Source organism: Bos mutus, chromosome 24 (genome assembly GCF_027580195.1).
Source record: "Bos mutus isolate GX-2022 chromosome 24, NWIPB_WYAK_1.1, whole genome shotgun sequence".
Taxonomy (NCBI): domain Eukaryota; kingdom Metazoa; phylum Chordata; class Mammalia; order Artiodactyla; family Bovidae; genus Bos; species Bos mutus.
This window is the reverse complement of record NC_091640.1, coordinates 32,819,502-32,832,907: the sequence shown is the minus strand read 5'-3', so window position 1 is coordinate 32,832,907 and position 13,406 is coordinate 32,819,502. Positions and strand designations below refer to the sequence as shown.

At 42.7% G+C, this 13,406-nt stretch overlaps 1 protein-coding gene across 1 annotated transcript in view; it reads left to right on the top strand.

The window, feature by feature from the left end:
- LAMA3 (laminin subunit alpha 3) overlaps positions 1 to 13,406 on the top strand; it is a 259,483-nt gene that overhangs the window by 223,904 nt on the left and 22,173 nt on the right. The window contains 6 exon segments of the mRNA XM_014479149.2: positions 118 to 237; positions 883 to 1,016; positions 8,023 to 8,140; positions 8,491 to 8,631; positions 10,920 to 11,059; positions 12,480 to 12,611. Of these exon segments, the coding sequence (XP_014334635.2) occupies positions 118 to 237; positions 883 to 1,016; positions 8,023 to 8,140; positions 8,491 to 8,631; positions 10,920 to 11,059; positions 12,480 to 12,611 (785 nt within the window).

The following is a 13,406-nucleotide window of genomic DNA, read 5'->3' as shown; positions in this document are numbered from 1 at the left end:
TAAGCACTGTTGTTCCTTTGAACTAGGAAGGCAGGTGAAGCTGAGAGCAGGCTGGAGTTTGAGTACACGTGGCTCTGTCTGAGAATTCTCCTAATCTACATTGTCCCCATGCTGTAGGATCATTTCATATCTCTGAATGTGGAAGACGGCCGACTCATGGTGCGGTACAAACTGAATTCAGAGCCGCCTAAAGAAAAAGGAATCAGAGACATCATAAACGATGGGAAGGATCATCTGGTACGTCCTTTGAATCTGTTTATCTGAATCCTTTAAGTTAGTGCACAGAACACTTTTCTATTAGATGAACTTATTAGCTGAGAGACATATCCTTTTAAAATCTGAACATTTTGCATGAAATATATAACATCCATATGGTATAGATAAAATGTGGTTAATTTCATGGATATATGTATATGTATGGCTGAGTCCCTTTGCTATTCATCTGAAATTGTCACTATCTTGTTAATCGGATATACCCCAATACAAAATAAAAAGTTAACAATAATAAAATATTTTAACATTAAAAAAAAATGATTAATTTCAAATGCAGACATTTCGGGAATGCCCTGGTGGTCCAGTAGTTAGGCACCAAGGTTTCACTACCAAGTGTGCAGGCTCAACTTTTGGTCAGAGAGCTAAGGTCCTTCAAACTGTGCGGTGCAGCCAAAACAGACAAACAAACAAATGCAAACATCTCTATTTAAATTTTTATTATTATAATTTTATGCAGATGTGCTACTGTGCTCAGATCCCTTGTATTAATATATATACCATGTATATAAATGAATCTGAAGGAAGGCAAAAACATAATAGCTCTGAACCGTCATGAATAGAGTTATTTTATTTCTCATTGCTGGCTGATTCATCTCTCATTTATTTTAGGTTCAGATCAAAATTGGAAAAGTCCAACAACGTATGTGGATAAATGTGGATATTCAAAGCGTTAAAATTGAAGATGATATATTTGATTTCAGCACATACTATCTGGGGGGAATTCCCATTTCCATCAGGGAAAGGTAAGATGATCTTTTTTTAAAGAAGCAAGTCACCTCTCTTAATAGTTATGATTGCTACTGATAAATCTGCCTTGTTTAATTCCAGCAAAAAACAAAGAATTACTTTTCTGTATTAATAGTGTTAGCCAACAGAGTACAACAGGCTGTTATTACTGGGTAACAGGCCTGGCTGTTTGAAAGCTGTGGGGGTTAGGGGTTGGGGTAGCGGGGAGATGAGGAAACAGTGTGCCACTTCCATTGTCGTTCCTGGGAGGAGAAACACCGCATGAGTAGACTTGGTGTTGACAACACTGCCATCAAAAATAGGGGCTATATCTTGGGGTCCTTGTGGACTTCCCCGGTGGCTCAGATGGTAAAGAATCTGCCTGCAGTGTAGAAGACCCGGGTTTTATCCCTAGGTCGGTAAGGTCCCCTGGAGAAGAGAATGCTACCCACACCAGTATTCTTGCCTGGAGAATTCCATGGACAGGGGAGCCTGACGGGTTACAGTCCATGGGCTCGCAGAGTGTCAGACATTACTAAGCAGCTAACACTTTCACTTTCACTTGGGGTCCTGGTTGGTACAGAGGAGAGCACAGGCGGCCCTGGGCGCAGAAGGCTGGGGCACTGAAGTGCCTCCTAGGACATGAGGCACATTTGTATTACCTGCCCCCTTATGTGTGTGTTATCGGGGAGGGACCAGGGGCATGACTGTCTCGGATGAATGGATACACGAATGAATTAAATTAACTTGAATGGAAGTAAAGTTTAATGTGAATGAGAAAAACAAACACCACTCTGAGGATACACTTAAAAATAACTCCCATTTTGTTCGTTTGTTTACATCCTTCCAAATGGCTGACAGTGATGTGTGAAAAAAAGATTCCTTGGAAGGGTTACTACAGCCTCATGACTAAGCTAAGAGAGCTCCCAAAATGTTTGGTGATGATTGCTTTCATATGAGATCTGAGGCTGGTTAACTCTTTCTAATTTATCCATCATTTAGAAGGAGCACTAGATGTGATTTATGAAGTGTTGTGCCAAGGTGGTCTTCTCAAATCCTTATACATTTGAACAGATGTCCAGCCCCAATAAGGAGACACTAATCTTTGTCTTAAAGTTGTCTGGGGACTTCCCTGGAGGTCCAGTGATTGACACTTAGCCTTCCAATACAGGAGATGCAGGTTTAATACCCAGTTAGGGAGCTAAGATCTTAACGTGCCTCCTGCCCACAAAACCAAAATATAAAAAAGAAGCAATATTGAAGCAGATTCAATAAAGACTTTTAAAAAATGTTCTACATCAACAAGATCATAAAAATAAAAGCTGTCAGGGTTGCCCCCAAAGACAGAGATGCAGGTGAGAAAGTTCAGCACTTTAATAGAGTTTGGGAGTGAATGTCTTTCCTCCCTAGGTTCTTTGAACTAGAAGGGACCTTATGGATCATGGTATGTAACTTCTTAATTTTAATGTAGAAATTAAGAGCCAAAGAGGTAATATTAATATTTAATATAATCAGTACTAAATAGCAGTTCAACCTTGAATAGCTAGTTATGAATGGCCAGTAAACTTGGTTTTATTCAATTAAATGTAATAAAATAGAGTAACCTAAGGCAGCACCATTCACACATTGGAGGCTGTCATTTATTTGCTCATTGCACAAGCACTCATTGGGTTTCTAATGCCATTAGGTAGTGTGGTCAGTTCTGGGATGATGAAGAACAGGGAAGAGTCTCAAGTATAGCAGAAGGGAGACAGTAGAACAAGGCCAGTGCTATCAGACGGGAAGCTCAGGGTGATAGGGACCCAGTAAAGGAATCTATCTACCCATTTAGGGTATCAGGAAAGTGGTCTCTGACTAGATCTGAAAGAACCTGACATATGAAAGGTAACATATGTAAAGAGATAAGAACCAAAGTGTGAACTCTTAAGAGACACTATGAGGCAGGCCCTTGTGGCTGGTGTGGGAAGCAGGGGCCAGACCACAGAGGATCTTGAAAGTCACAGTAAGGACCACTGGGGGCTTCCACAGAGAAAGGACATGATCAGACTTGGGTTTTCAGTAGCTTGCTGTAGTGCAGGGTGCAGATTGGATTAAGAGGGAAAAAGCAGAGGCAGGTAGAGAGGTTTGAAGATGAGTATAACAGGTGAGAGGCAGGTGGTCTGCCCACGGAAACGACAGGGCCAATGAGGAAGAGAGTGGATTCTTGTTATGCTTAGGGCAGCAGATGGGCAGTGCTGAAAGGTTGCTTGGGTTTGAAGAATAACAAAGAAAAGTGCTCAAGAAGGACTTTGATCTAGCGCTTGGACAGATGGCCAGCACCAGCAGAGAAACGGGTGGTGAGCTCAGTCTGAGACAGGCTTAGTCCCAGGAGACAGCAGTTGGAGATACCTGGAAAGGACTAGATGGAAGGCCTTGACCTCTAGAGAGACGTCCAGGCTGGAGCAAGGGTAAATGAAGCTTGAGAACAGGTGGCTACTGAGGTTATGGGGGCAAGTAGGCTCCCCCAGAGCGGCGAGGGATTCTCAGAGGTGTTTGCCTCTGTGTGGCTACAGCAGAAAGTCCACAGACCATGATGAGGATGTTGGCCAAGCAAAGTTTACTAGGAAAAACTAATGGGTGAGGATCCAAAGAAATGGTTCAGTTTGGGCTTAGCCATCAATGAGTAGGGTGACCTTGGATTATAGTCAACACTCAACCTTTGCCTTTTTATTTCTGTCCATTAAAGAAATACATATATGGGTATTGTGGTAAAGAATTTGCCTGCCAATGTAGGAGACACAAGAGATTTGGCTTCAATCCCTGGTTTGGGAAGATCCTCTGGAGAAGGCAATGACAACCCACTCCAGTATTCTTGCCTGGAGAATCCCATGGACAGAGGAGCCTGGTAGGCTACAGTCCATACGGTTGCGAAGTCAGACATGACTGAGTGTGCACGTGTGCACGTATGTGTGCCTGTGTGCACACACACACATATAGATGGACATACAGAATTTTCCTAGGCATCTGTTTTAGGGTCTTCCAAACAGGGACTGCTTCCTTTTTCTGGGTAGGTTTATACTTTGAGTTTTGAGTCAATCTATAAGGACTTGGAATATGCAGGAGACAGAGGCTGGTCAAAAGATTTCACTGAGCTTTTCCTCTCTCTTAAGTAAAATGCTTAACAGTATTCAGCTGTTTCTGGCCCTGCTTCATCCCTCTGGTGCTGTCCTTGATGGTTCAGAGTCCTGAGACCCCCTTCTGACGTGGGTCATGGAGAATTTCTCCCCAGTGACCCACAGCTGAGTCTGTAGGGACAACCAGCAGTTCTTTCAAAGAGGGGAGGTGTCCTGAGCCCTGGCAGGGGAGTAGTGGAGACAGTCAATGCTTGAGTCTAACGTGGAGAGAAGCAGGCCTCATGTATGTTACCTCTGTGTTCAGGCGCATAGGCAAGAGACCTTGTGAGCGTGGTGTTTTTTCTCTCTCCCTGTAGCATACCTTCTGGGACTCAGGACCCAGATCTTGGAGTGACTTGTGTAGGATTAGAGTCGGAAGCAAGCCACAGTCTGTTAATCCCATCTGCTTCCCATGAGGAGAGCAGATCACCCCTGATGATGCCAGAGATGCACTGTCATCCCTGACAGTGCCTCAGACCAACAAAAAACACTTCCGGAGGAGTTACGTACATCATTGTATCACAGAGTGTGATAATATCACATCACAATGAAACGAACTCCAAAACTAAACACCGGGCAAGGATCTGTTGAGCATTTGTTAATACCCAGCACTGAGTTCGGGATTTGATTTTGTTCCTCCTGCTCTCTGAGATCTGCCCACAGTAGGCTGGACCTGGCTAAGCCTTTGTGAACAGCGTGGTCCACGGTGTGTACACATACCCCAGCATACACACCCATTCTTATGGCAGCCTACAGCCCTCCTCAGCCATGTTCCTCTAGCAGGTGTGCTCAGAACTGAATTCCGGAGCGAATGTGGAACTCTAGGCCCTCAGATGAGCCAGAGTATTGAGAACATCCCAAAGAATAGTGGAAATGAGTCTTTCATTTTAACATCTCCGCTGTACGTAACTGTTATGTAGGAAAGAGTCATGATCATTCCAGTGCTATGGGTGCACACCTGTGTAAGCATAAAGAGAAAGGGCTTCAGGTCACACTAGCTTGTGTGACACACTGACCCCTGGGACCCCAATGCTGCCACCTTCCTTCTGCATGACCTCATGGGAGTCACTTAACCTTCCCAGCCTCCTTGTACATCTGTAATGTGGGCACAGTGATGCCCTGGCTCTTAGAGGGTCGTGGGATTCAGAGTAAAGGATTTAGCACAGTGCCTGGCACATGCTAAGTGCTCAGTAATGTCAGGTGAGAAAATATCTCCCTTGTGGGGAAACATAGAGGGAAGGGATAGTTAGGGAGTTTGGGATGGCCAGGCACATGCTGCTGTATTTTAAATGGGTAGCCAACAAGGATCTACTGTAGAGCACAGGGAACTCTGCTCAGTTATGTGGCAGCCTGGATGGGACCGGAGTTTAAGGGAGAATGGATACATACATCTGTAGGGCTGAGTTCTTTCTCTGTCCACCTGAAACTATTGCAACATTATTAATTGGCTATACTCCAATATAAATAAAAATGTAACAATAAATAAATGATAGTAAATCTTTTTTTAAAAAAAGAAAATATTTCCTTCAAAAGGCTATTGTGAGGATCAGATAATAGTTGTTGTTCAGCAGCTCAGTTGTGTCCGACTCTTTGCGACCCCATGGACTGCCCCACACCAGGCTTCCCTATCCTTCACCATCTCCTGGAGCTTGCTCAAACTCATGTCCATTGAGTCGATGATGCCATCCAACCATCTCATCCTCTGTCAACCCCTTCTCCTCCTGCCTTCAATCTTCCCAACATCAGGGTCTTTTCCAAAGAGTTGGCTCATCACATCAGGTGGCCAGAGTATTGCAGCTTCAGCTTCAGCACAAAACAGGTGTTCCTTGTCTGTCAGCTACCTTCCTTTCCCCTTTACTTTTTCTGCCACCTTATTCTTCCTTCAACCTGTGCTTTACGGAAAAAAGGAATCAGGAGATGTGGATGAGTTTAAAACATGTTGAAACCCAAGAGAGAATGGATCAAAATATTAAATTAATGAGTTAATAAATATTAACATGTGGACAAATAGACAAGCCCCAGGAATGGATATGAATTTTCCTCCTCTCCTGAGGCAAGAAGCCAGTTTTATAAAATCATCAAGCTTGTGCTGCAATGCCCATGAGGATTTGTTTCTTCCTTTTAATGAAATTTAATTTTATGCAGATTACATGTAGCTCAGCTGTTTATAATGAATTGCATGAAAATGAAGGCAGACATCTTTCCATTTAGAAGAGTGTGCCGCTTTAGGGATTAGCAATGAAGTCAGCTTTGTGTTTATCTTAGTACATCATTTGCTTAAGAAACACAAATATTTGCCCGGACTTCAGTCATTTCACGTATGTTAGTGTTTTTGTGTGACATCCGCTCCAGATAGATCCAAAAGTCAAATCAAAGGGGAAATGCCACGGCAGTTACGTAGGAAGAGCTGCTTTATCAATTGCTTCTTTATGGGGGCTTCCCTGGTTGAGAGTCCACGCTGCCAATGCAGGGGGTAATGGGTTTGATCCCTGGTCAGGGAGCTAACATCCCACATGCTGTGCAGCCCAACCAAAAAAAAAAAAATTTTTTTAATTAAGAAAAAAGAAATTGTTATAGTGATGCACTGATATGATGGGGATAGTTACAACTCTGCCATCTCACCCTGAGTCCTTGCTCTGCACTGGGCACCACTGGAGTACGTTACCCACATTATCTCATTTAAACTCTGGGCTGGGAAGCAGATTACCACTTTCCTGTGGTATAAATGAGGAGACAGAAGCACAGAGAAGACACCCGGGACAGAACTTGGACCCACACAGACTGCCTCCAGAGCCCAATGCTCCAGAGCAGCTTCTCTCGGAAGCACCTCCTGAGTGCCACGGAGGGTTCCGAGTACCTCCTGGACGTGAACTTGTTTAATCCTCACAGTGACCTCTTGCCCAGCCTGAACAGTTAGGTGGTGGTGGATATAACATATGAGGCCGGACAGTGCTTTCCATTGTTCCAGCTTGGCATTGATTAAATATACCAAGCCACACTTTTCCTAATTGACTAGGACCAAAAAGTAATAATTTATTTCCTTGGCGTTTACAGTGGCTGACTTAAAACTGGAAAGGAAAGAAAGATTAAGAAGTTTTCTAGAGTATTTCTGGCTCTAATAAATTACTTACTTCTTTAGTTATTCAAAGAGTGAGTTGCTCAGTCGTGTCTGACTTTTGAAACCCCATGGACTGTAGCCCACCAGGCTCCTCTGTCCATGGGATTTCCTAGGCAAGAATACTGGAGTGGTTGCCATTCCCTTCAGGGGACCTTCCCAATCCCCACATTGCAGGCAGATTCTTTACCACCTAAGCCACCAGGGAATTTAATATATATTTATATGATGTTTCTGCTGCTGCTGCTGCTGCTAAGTCGCTTCAGTCGTGTCCGACTCTGTGCGACCCCATGGACTGCAGCCTGCCAGGCTTCTCCGTCCATGGGATTCTCCAGGCAAGAACACTGGAGTGGGTTGCCGTTTCCTTCTCCAATGATGTTTCTAGTATATCAATTTATTAATGTGCTTTTAATTCATGATGCACTATCCTGACTCCAGGAGAGGATGGGGACAGTTTCAGATGTTGTTCGTCTTCTGTATGTCATACTTTTGGGGACACTGGCCGTTCTTCTGTCAACATCATTGTATCCATTTTTAATATTGAGAGTGCAAATCACACAGAATGGAAATATCTAATAGATTTTCCCAGTATCACAAAATTAGTAGCAGTCTAGAAATCCAATGAGAAGAGATAACCATAAAACACGTACTTGTTCATGGGTGAGAATCTGTAGGGAATGAGTGCCGTGTTTCAGCTGCAGTTCCCCATCAAGCCTGCGCTTGGTCCATCCTCTTTTTCTTGCATCCCCAAATCAGGTTTAACATTTCTACACCTGCTTTCCGAGGCTGCATGAAGAACCTGAAGAAGACCACTGGCGTTGTCAGGTTGAATGATACAGTGGGAGTAACAAAAAAGTGCTCAGAAGACTGGAAGGTAAGTAAAGAGTTCAGAACCTTGCAAAGGAGTGGTCCCCAGCTAACCCATGTTTAGCTTTCGTTAACACACCAGCTTTTGACGTATTCTGATCTGATGAACTGGCTCATTTATTACACTCTCCCTGTACTTGCAAAACCTCTTCAGGCTTGTATATTAAATTTGTAGGAAGGTAGAAATACCAGCTCTACACACAAAAACATCGAGATGGTTGGCAAATTATCACGCAGAAAAAGCAAACTGTTTTTTCCCATGGGTCAGTTCAAGTGAAGTGACCTAGGTTCAGATACTATTATTTCAGCCATGGCATGATTACAGGGCCAGTAATTTATTCCATGTTTGCATTTCAGCTCGTGCGATCTGCCTCATTCTCCAGGGGAGGACAGTTGAGTTTCACCAATTTGGACTTCCCATCATCAAGCCACTTCCAAGCCTCCTTCGGATTTCAGACCTTTCAACCCAGTGGCATCTTATTAAGTCATCAGATGGGGGTATGAAATATTGTATGAATGTTGAACAAGATTTAAGCCTGACTCAAGGTTCGATGTCAAAAACAATAGAGGGGTTTTGAAGGTAAATCCGTTGGGCGTTTTTGTCTAGCATCACACAGTAGATGTTTTGTGGATTTCAACCATGGAAGTGGTTGCCCATCCTGGGGTAGGGCCTAAAAGAAATCAGGCTTAGAAACTAAATTCTAGTTTACAGAATGGGATTTATGTGTATTCGTGGGCTCCGTTTTCATTCTTTTCAGGTATATTTTGAGTGAAGGTGAAGTAGAACTGTTATAAGTAATAATGTAGCTTTAAGTGTTTAGAACTAAGAAAAAAAATCAGAATGTATACCCATTACTCGTTTGTGATTCCATAAAAGATAGCTCTTGAGATTCCTTTTTTGGCAGCAGCAGCTTGTTGGACAATATTTGCATCAGAGAATGGAAGAAAGTAATGCCTTTTGCTCTTTGTTCCTGTACAGCAAGCCATGATTCTCTAATTTAAGAGTATTTAGCCAGTGTGGTCATGTAGGCGTAAAAGTCAGCTAATACTCCTAAATTGGCCGGTGGAACAACTGGGATTTTAAAATAGAAAGAGAAGTAGGACACTCTCTTTCTTGGGTTTGTTTCTTCAGGACTGCCAGCGCAACAGACAACTAGTATTTGCTGAAAGGAAGGACTAGCTGCCTCTGTGATTATGTTGCAATGGAACTCTTCTCCTCTCTTGCTGTCTTTTTCAATCAGCTGTTAGAGATCTTTTTTTTTTTAATTCATGTTCTATTGATTATTTTATTTTTTACTGGAATATAATTGCAGTACAATGTTGTGTTACTTTTTGCTGCAAAACATTGTGAATCAGCCATGTGTATACATATATCCCCTCCCTCTTTAGCCTCCCTTCCACCCCCATCTCACCCTTCGGGGTCATTATAGAGCACCAAGCTGAGCTCCCTGTGCTATACAGTATAGCTTTGAGATCCTTTTTTAAAAAACAAAACAAAAATACCCCTGAAAAAGCACATGCCTACATTTAGATTGTGAACGTGGCTTTTCTATCAGAGCAGGATATTTTGACCCAGCTCTTTTTTCAAAAAGTATTTGTTTATTTATGGCTGGCTGCACCAGCTCTTAGTTGTGGCATGGGGGCAACTCTTTGTTGAAGTACGCAGGCTTAGCTGTCCCGTGGCATGTGGGATCTTAATTCCCCAACCAGGGATCAAACCCTCATCCCCTGCATTGCAGGGCAGATTCTTAACCATTGGACCGCCAGGGAAGTTCCTTGCCCCAACTCTTGACACACTCTCCAGTTTCCTCCACAGGAGTGGGGACACTTAATACACAGTATACAATATAGTCCAAAAGAGGCGGAAGACTTGGCTTAGCAAAGATGAGGTCAATCCTGGACAAGGCAGGAAGCCTTCAAATATCCTAGGAACACTGCCTGCAACTTCTTAAGGGATTCAACTTCTTAAGAAATACATTTCAGTTAGCATTCTTTTATCCAGTTATAATAAATATTGCCAATTGAAAAACATCAACATAAAGTGAAACTGACAATGGCTACCACCACACTCTGTAAACATTGTTTTAGGCTCAAAGCTCCCTGAAGAATCACATCTGGTTGAAAACCACAAAAATTATACCTGGTAGGAAAAACACATCAACAAAATGAAAATGACAATGCCAAAAATGACACCAATTTTTTTTTGGTATTTTTTAAATATTTATTTTCAACCACACACTAGCAATTAATAGAAAGAATCAAATGATCTTGCCAACATTTATATCTGCAGAGTTTGACATTGGAAAATTGAATCTCCTGGAAATTAGGACCCAAAAATAAAAAATTCATGACTGAAGGGAAGCTGTCATTGTAATCCATCTATGAAGAAAATTGATGAATCAAGTCTTTGTTGTAAAAATGTATTCACTATAACATTGATCTTGATGAAAATAACTTCAGCAGAGTGAAAGCGAAAATAGAAAAATTTAGAAATGGTGTATCTTTTGTATAATTGATGGAGACATTAAGCTGGTTAACGAATGTAGATCCATAAAATGCTTTTGACATATTCATCAATGTTGAAATAATTTGCATAAGATTTTTATATTCATAAACAGAGTCCAAATATTCAAAAATAACCTTTAGATCAAAATAGCAAAGTCAAAACACTGGGTTTGAAACATCCTGTTTTGTACATAGTTTTGCTCACACATTCAGTTTTGATACATTCATATTAAGTGCAGGTGGATGGCACTGATGGGTACGTTGTTCTCTGATGATTGCAGGCAAGCAGTCTGCAGGTCACCCTGGAAGACGGTCACATTGAACTGAGCACCAGGGACAGCAGCAGCCCGATTTTCACATCTCCACAGACGTACATGGATGGTTTACTGCACTATGTGTCTGTAATAAGCGACAACTCTGGGTGAGTGGAATGGCTCTTCTGCCAGAGCACTAAGAATTTTATTTTATTTAGTTTAATGGAATTTTCTAGTATCTTTTCTGAGACATGTTTGTCCTCGATGTGGACAGTATTTTACTAGTAAATCTTGACCACCTTTTTGGTACTGTATCAATTTTCTCATTGATTGAGAATCAGCAGTTGGATGGATAAATAAATTGGGGTGCATTCAAAATGGGCGGATGAGAATGAAAGCTCTATAGCTGTGCACAGCACATGGGTGACCCTTGCGTGTAAGGCTGAGCAATAGAGGTCACACGCGAAATCATTATATACCTGATTTCATGTATATAAAATTCGCAGGCAAAACTAAACTATTTCATCAGAATTCAGGATGCTGGTTACTCTTGGAGAGGGAGAACTGGAAAGGGAGCCCAGGCAGGGTGCCTGGGGAGCTGGCAGTGTTGGCGTTTTCACATTTCAAAGATGCGTTGAGCTGGGCACTTACGACCTGTACTTTCTGTATATATACAGGTACACCTGGGAGTGCTGTGGGTTCAGTTCCAGACCTCTGCAGTAAAGCTAATGACACAATAAAAAGAATCACATAACATTTTTGATTCCCAGTGAATACAAAAGTTATACTTACCTTGCTGCTAAGTTGCTAAGTCGCTTCAGTTGTGTCTGACTCTGTGCGGCCCCATAGATGGCAGCCCACCAGGCTCCCCCGTCCCTGGGATTCTCCAGGCAAGAACACTGGAGTGGCTTGCCATTTCCTTCTCCAATGCATGAAAGTGAAAAGTGAAAGTGAAGTCGCTCAGTCGTGTCCAGCTCTAGCGACCCCATGGACTGCAGCCTACCAGGCTCCTCTGTCCATGGGATTTTCCAGGCAAAAGTACTGGAGTGGGGTGCCATCGCCTTCTCCATACTTACCTTATACTATATCTATTAAGTGTGCAATAGGTGTCTAAAAAATGATGTACATACCTTACATAAAAAGTACTTTATCACTAAAAATGCTAACCACCATCTGAGCCTTCAGGGATTTGTAATTGTTTTGCTGGGAAGCGTTTGAAATCTTGTGAAAACTACCAAAGTGAGACTCCGAGACAGGGAGTGAGCAAATGCTATTGGAAAAACGGTGCCAGTAGACTTGCTCCAGGCAAGTTGCTACAAACTTTCAATTTTTCAAAAACCACACTATCTGTGAAGCATATTTTTAAAATGAAGTCCAATAAAACGAGCTATGCCTGTAGAGTACTTTAATAAAAATGCTGTGTGGAAAAAGAAATATATGGAAAAAAACTGCAACTGCGCTTTCAAAATAGTTTATTGAGTTCTTTCAGGTAAAAGACTTTGGGTATGAATCAAAGACAGTCAGTTGCCCACCTGGAGAGGATCGTTTTCACCAGCTGTTCTCACTCCTGTTTGTTTTTTTCCCCAGACTCTGGCTCCTCATTGATGACCAGCCTCTGAAGAATAACCAAAGGCTTCGAGGCCTTTCAGGTTTCCCGCAGTCCCTGCGTCTGGGCGGGAGTCATTTCGAGGGCTGCATCAGCAATGTCTTCATCCAGAGGTGTGTGTGCAGCTGCTGAGAGGGGCCTGCCGACACAGAGAACCTGTCACCATGCTTCACGCTGCTCTCATCTGCAGACTTTCCAAACACCTTCTTTGGCACGATTTGTTGTTGTTTAGTCGCTCAGTCATGTCTGGCTCTTTGTGACCCCATGGACTGCAGCACGCCAGGCTTCCCTGTCCTTCACTATCTCCCAGAGTTTGCTCAAACTCATGTCTATTGAGTTGGTGATGCCATCCAACCATCTCATCTTCTGTTACCCGCTTTTCCTCCTGCCCTCAATCTTTCCCACCATCAGGGTCTTTTCCAGTGAATTGGTTCTTCGAATCAGATGGCCAAAGTATTGGAGCTTCAGCTTCAGCATCAGTCCTTCCAATGAATATTTAGGGTTGATTTCCTGTAGGATTGACTGGTTTGATCTCTTTGCTGTCCAAGTGACTCTCAAGAGTCTTCTCCAGCACCACAGTTCAAAAACATCAGTTCTTAGGTGTCAGCTTTCTTTATGGTCCAACGCTCACATCTTTGGCGTGATGCACACATTAAAAGCAAACTAACCAAAAGCTCTAGGGCCCAGCCTCCCTTTGCAGCAGCAGCTTTGGAACATAACCTTGGAAAAGATTTAATTAAAATTAACTTTCAGATTATGTCCCTTTTTAGATGAGAGCAAAACTCTTCCCCTGAGCAGAGGGAGGGCCCGGCCCTGTTCATGAGCCTTAGGCACCTCGGTAGGCTTATGAGCTGCAGTCAGGGCTTGGCGACAGTCATAAGATAAAGTAAATTTACCCATGAGATTTG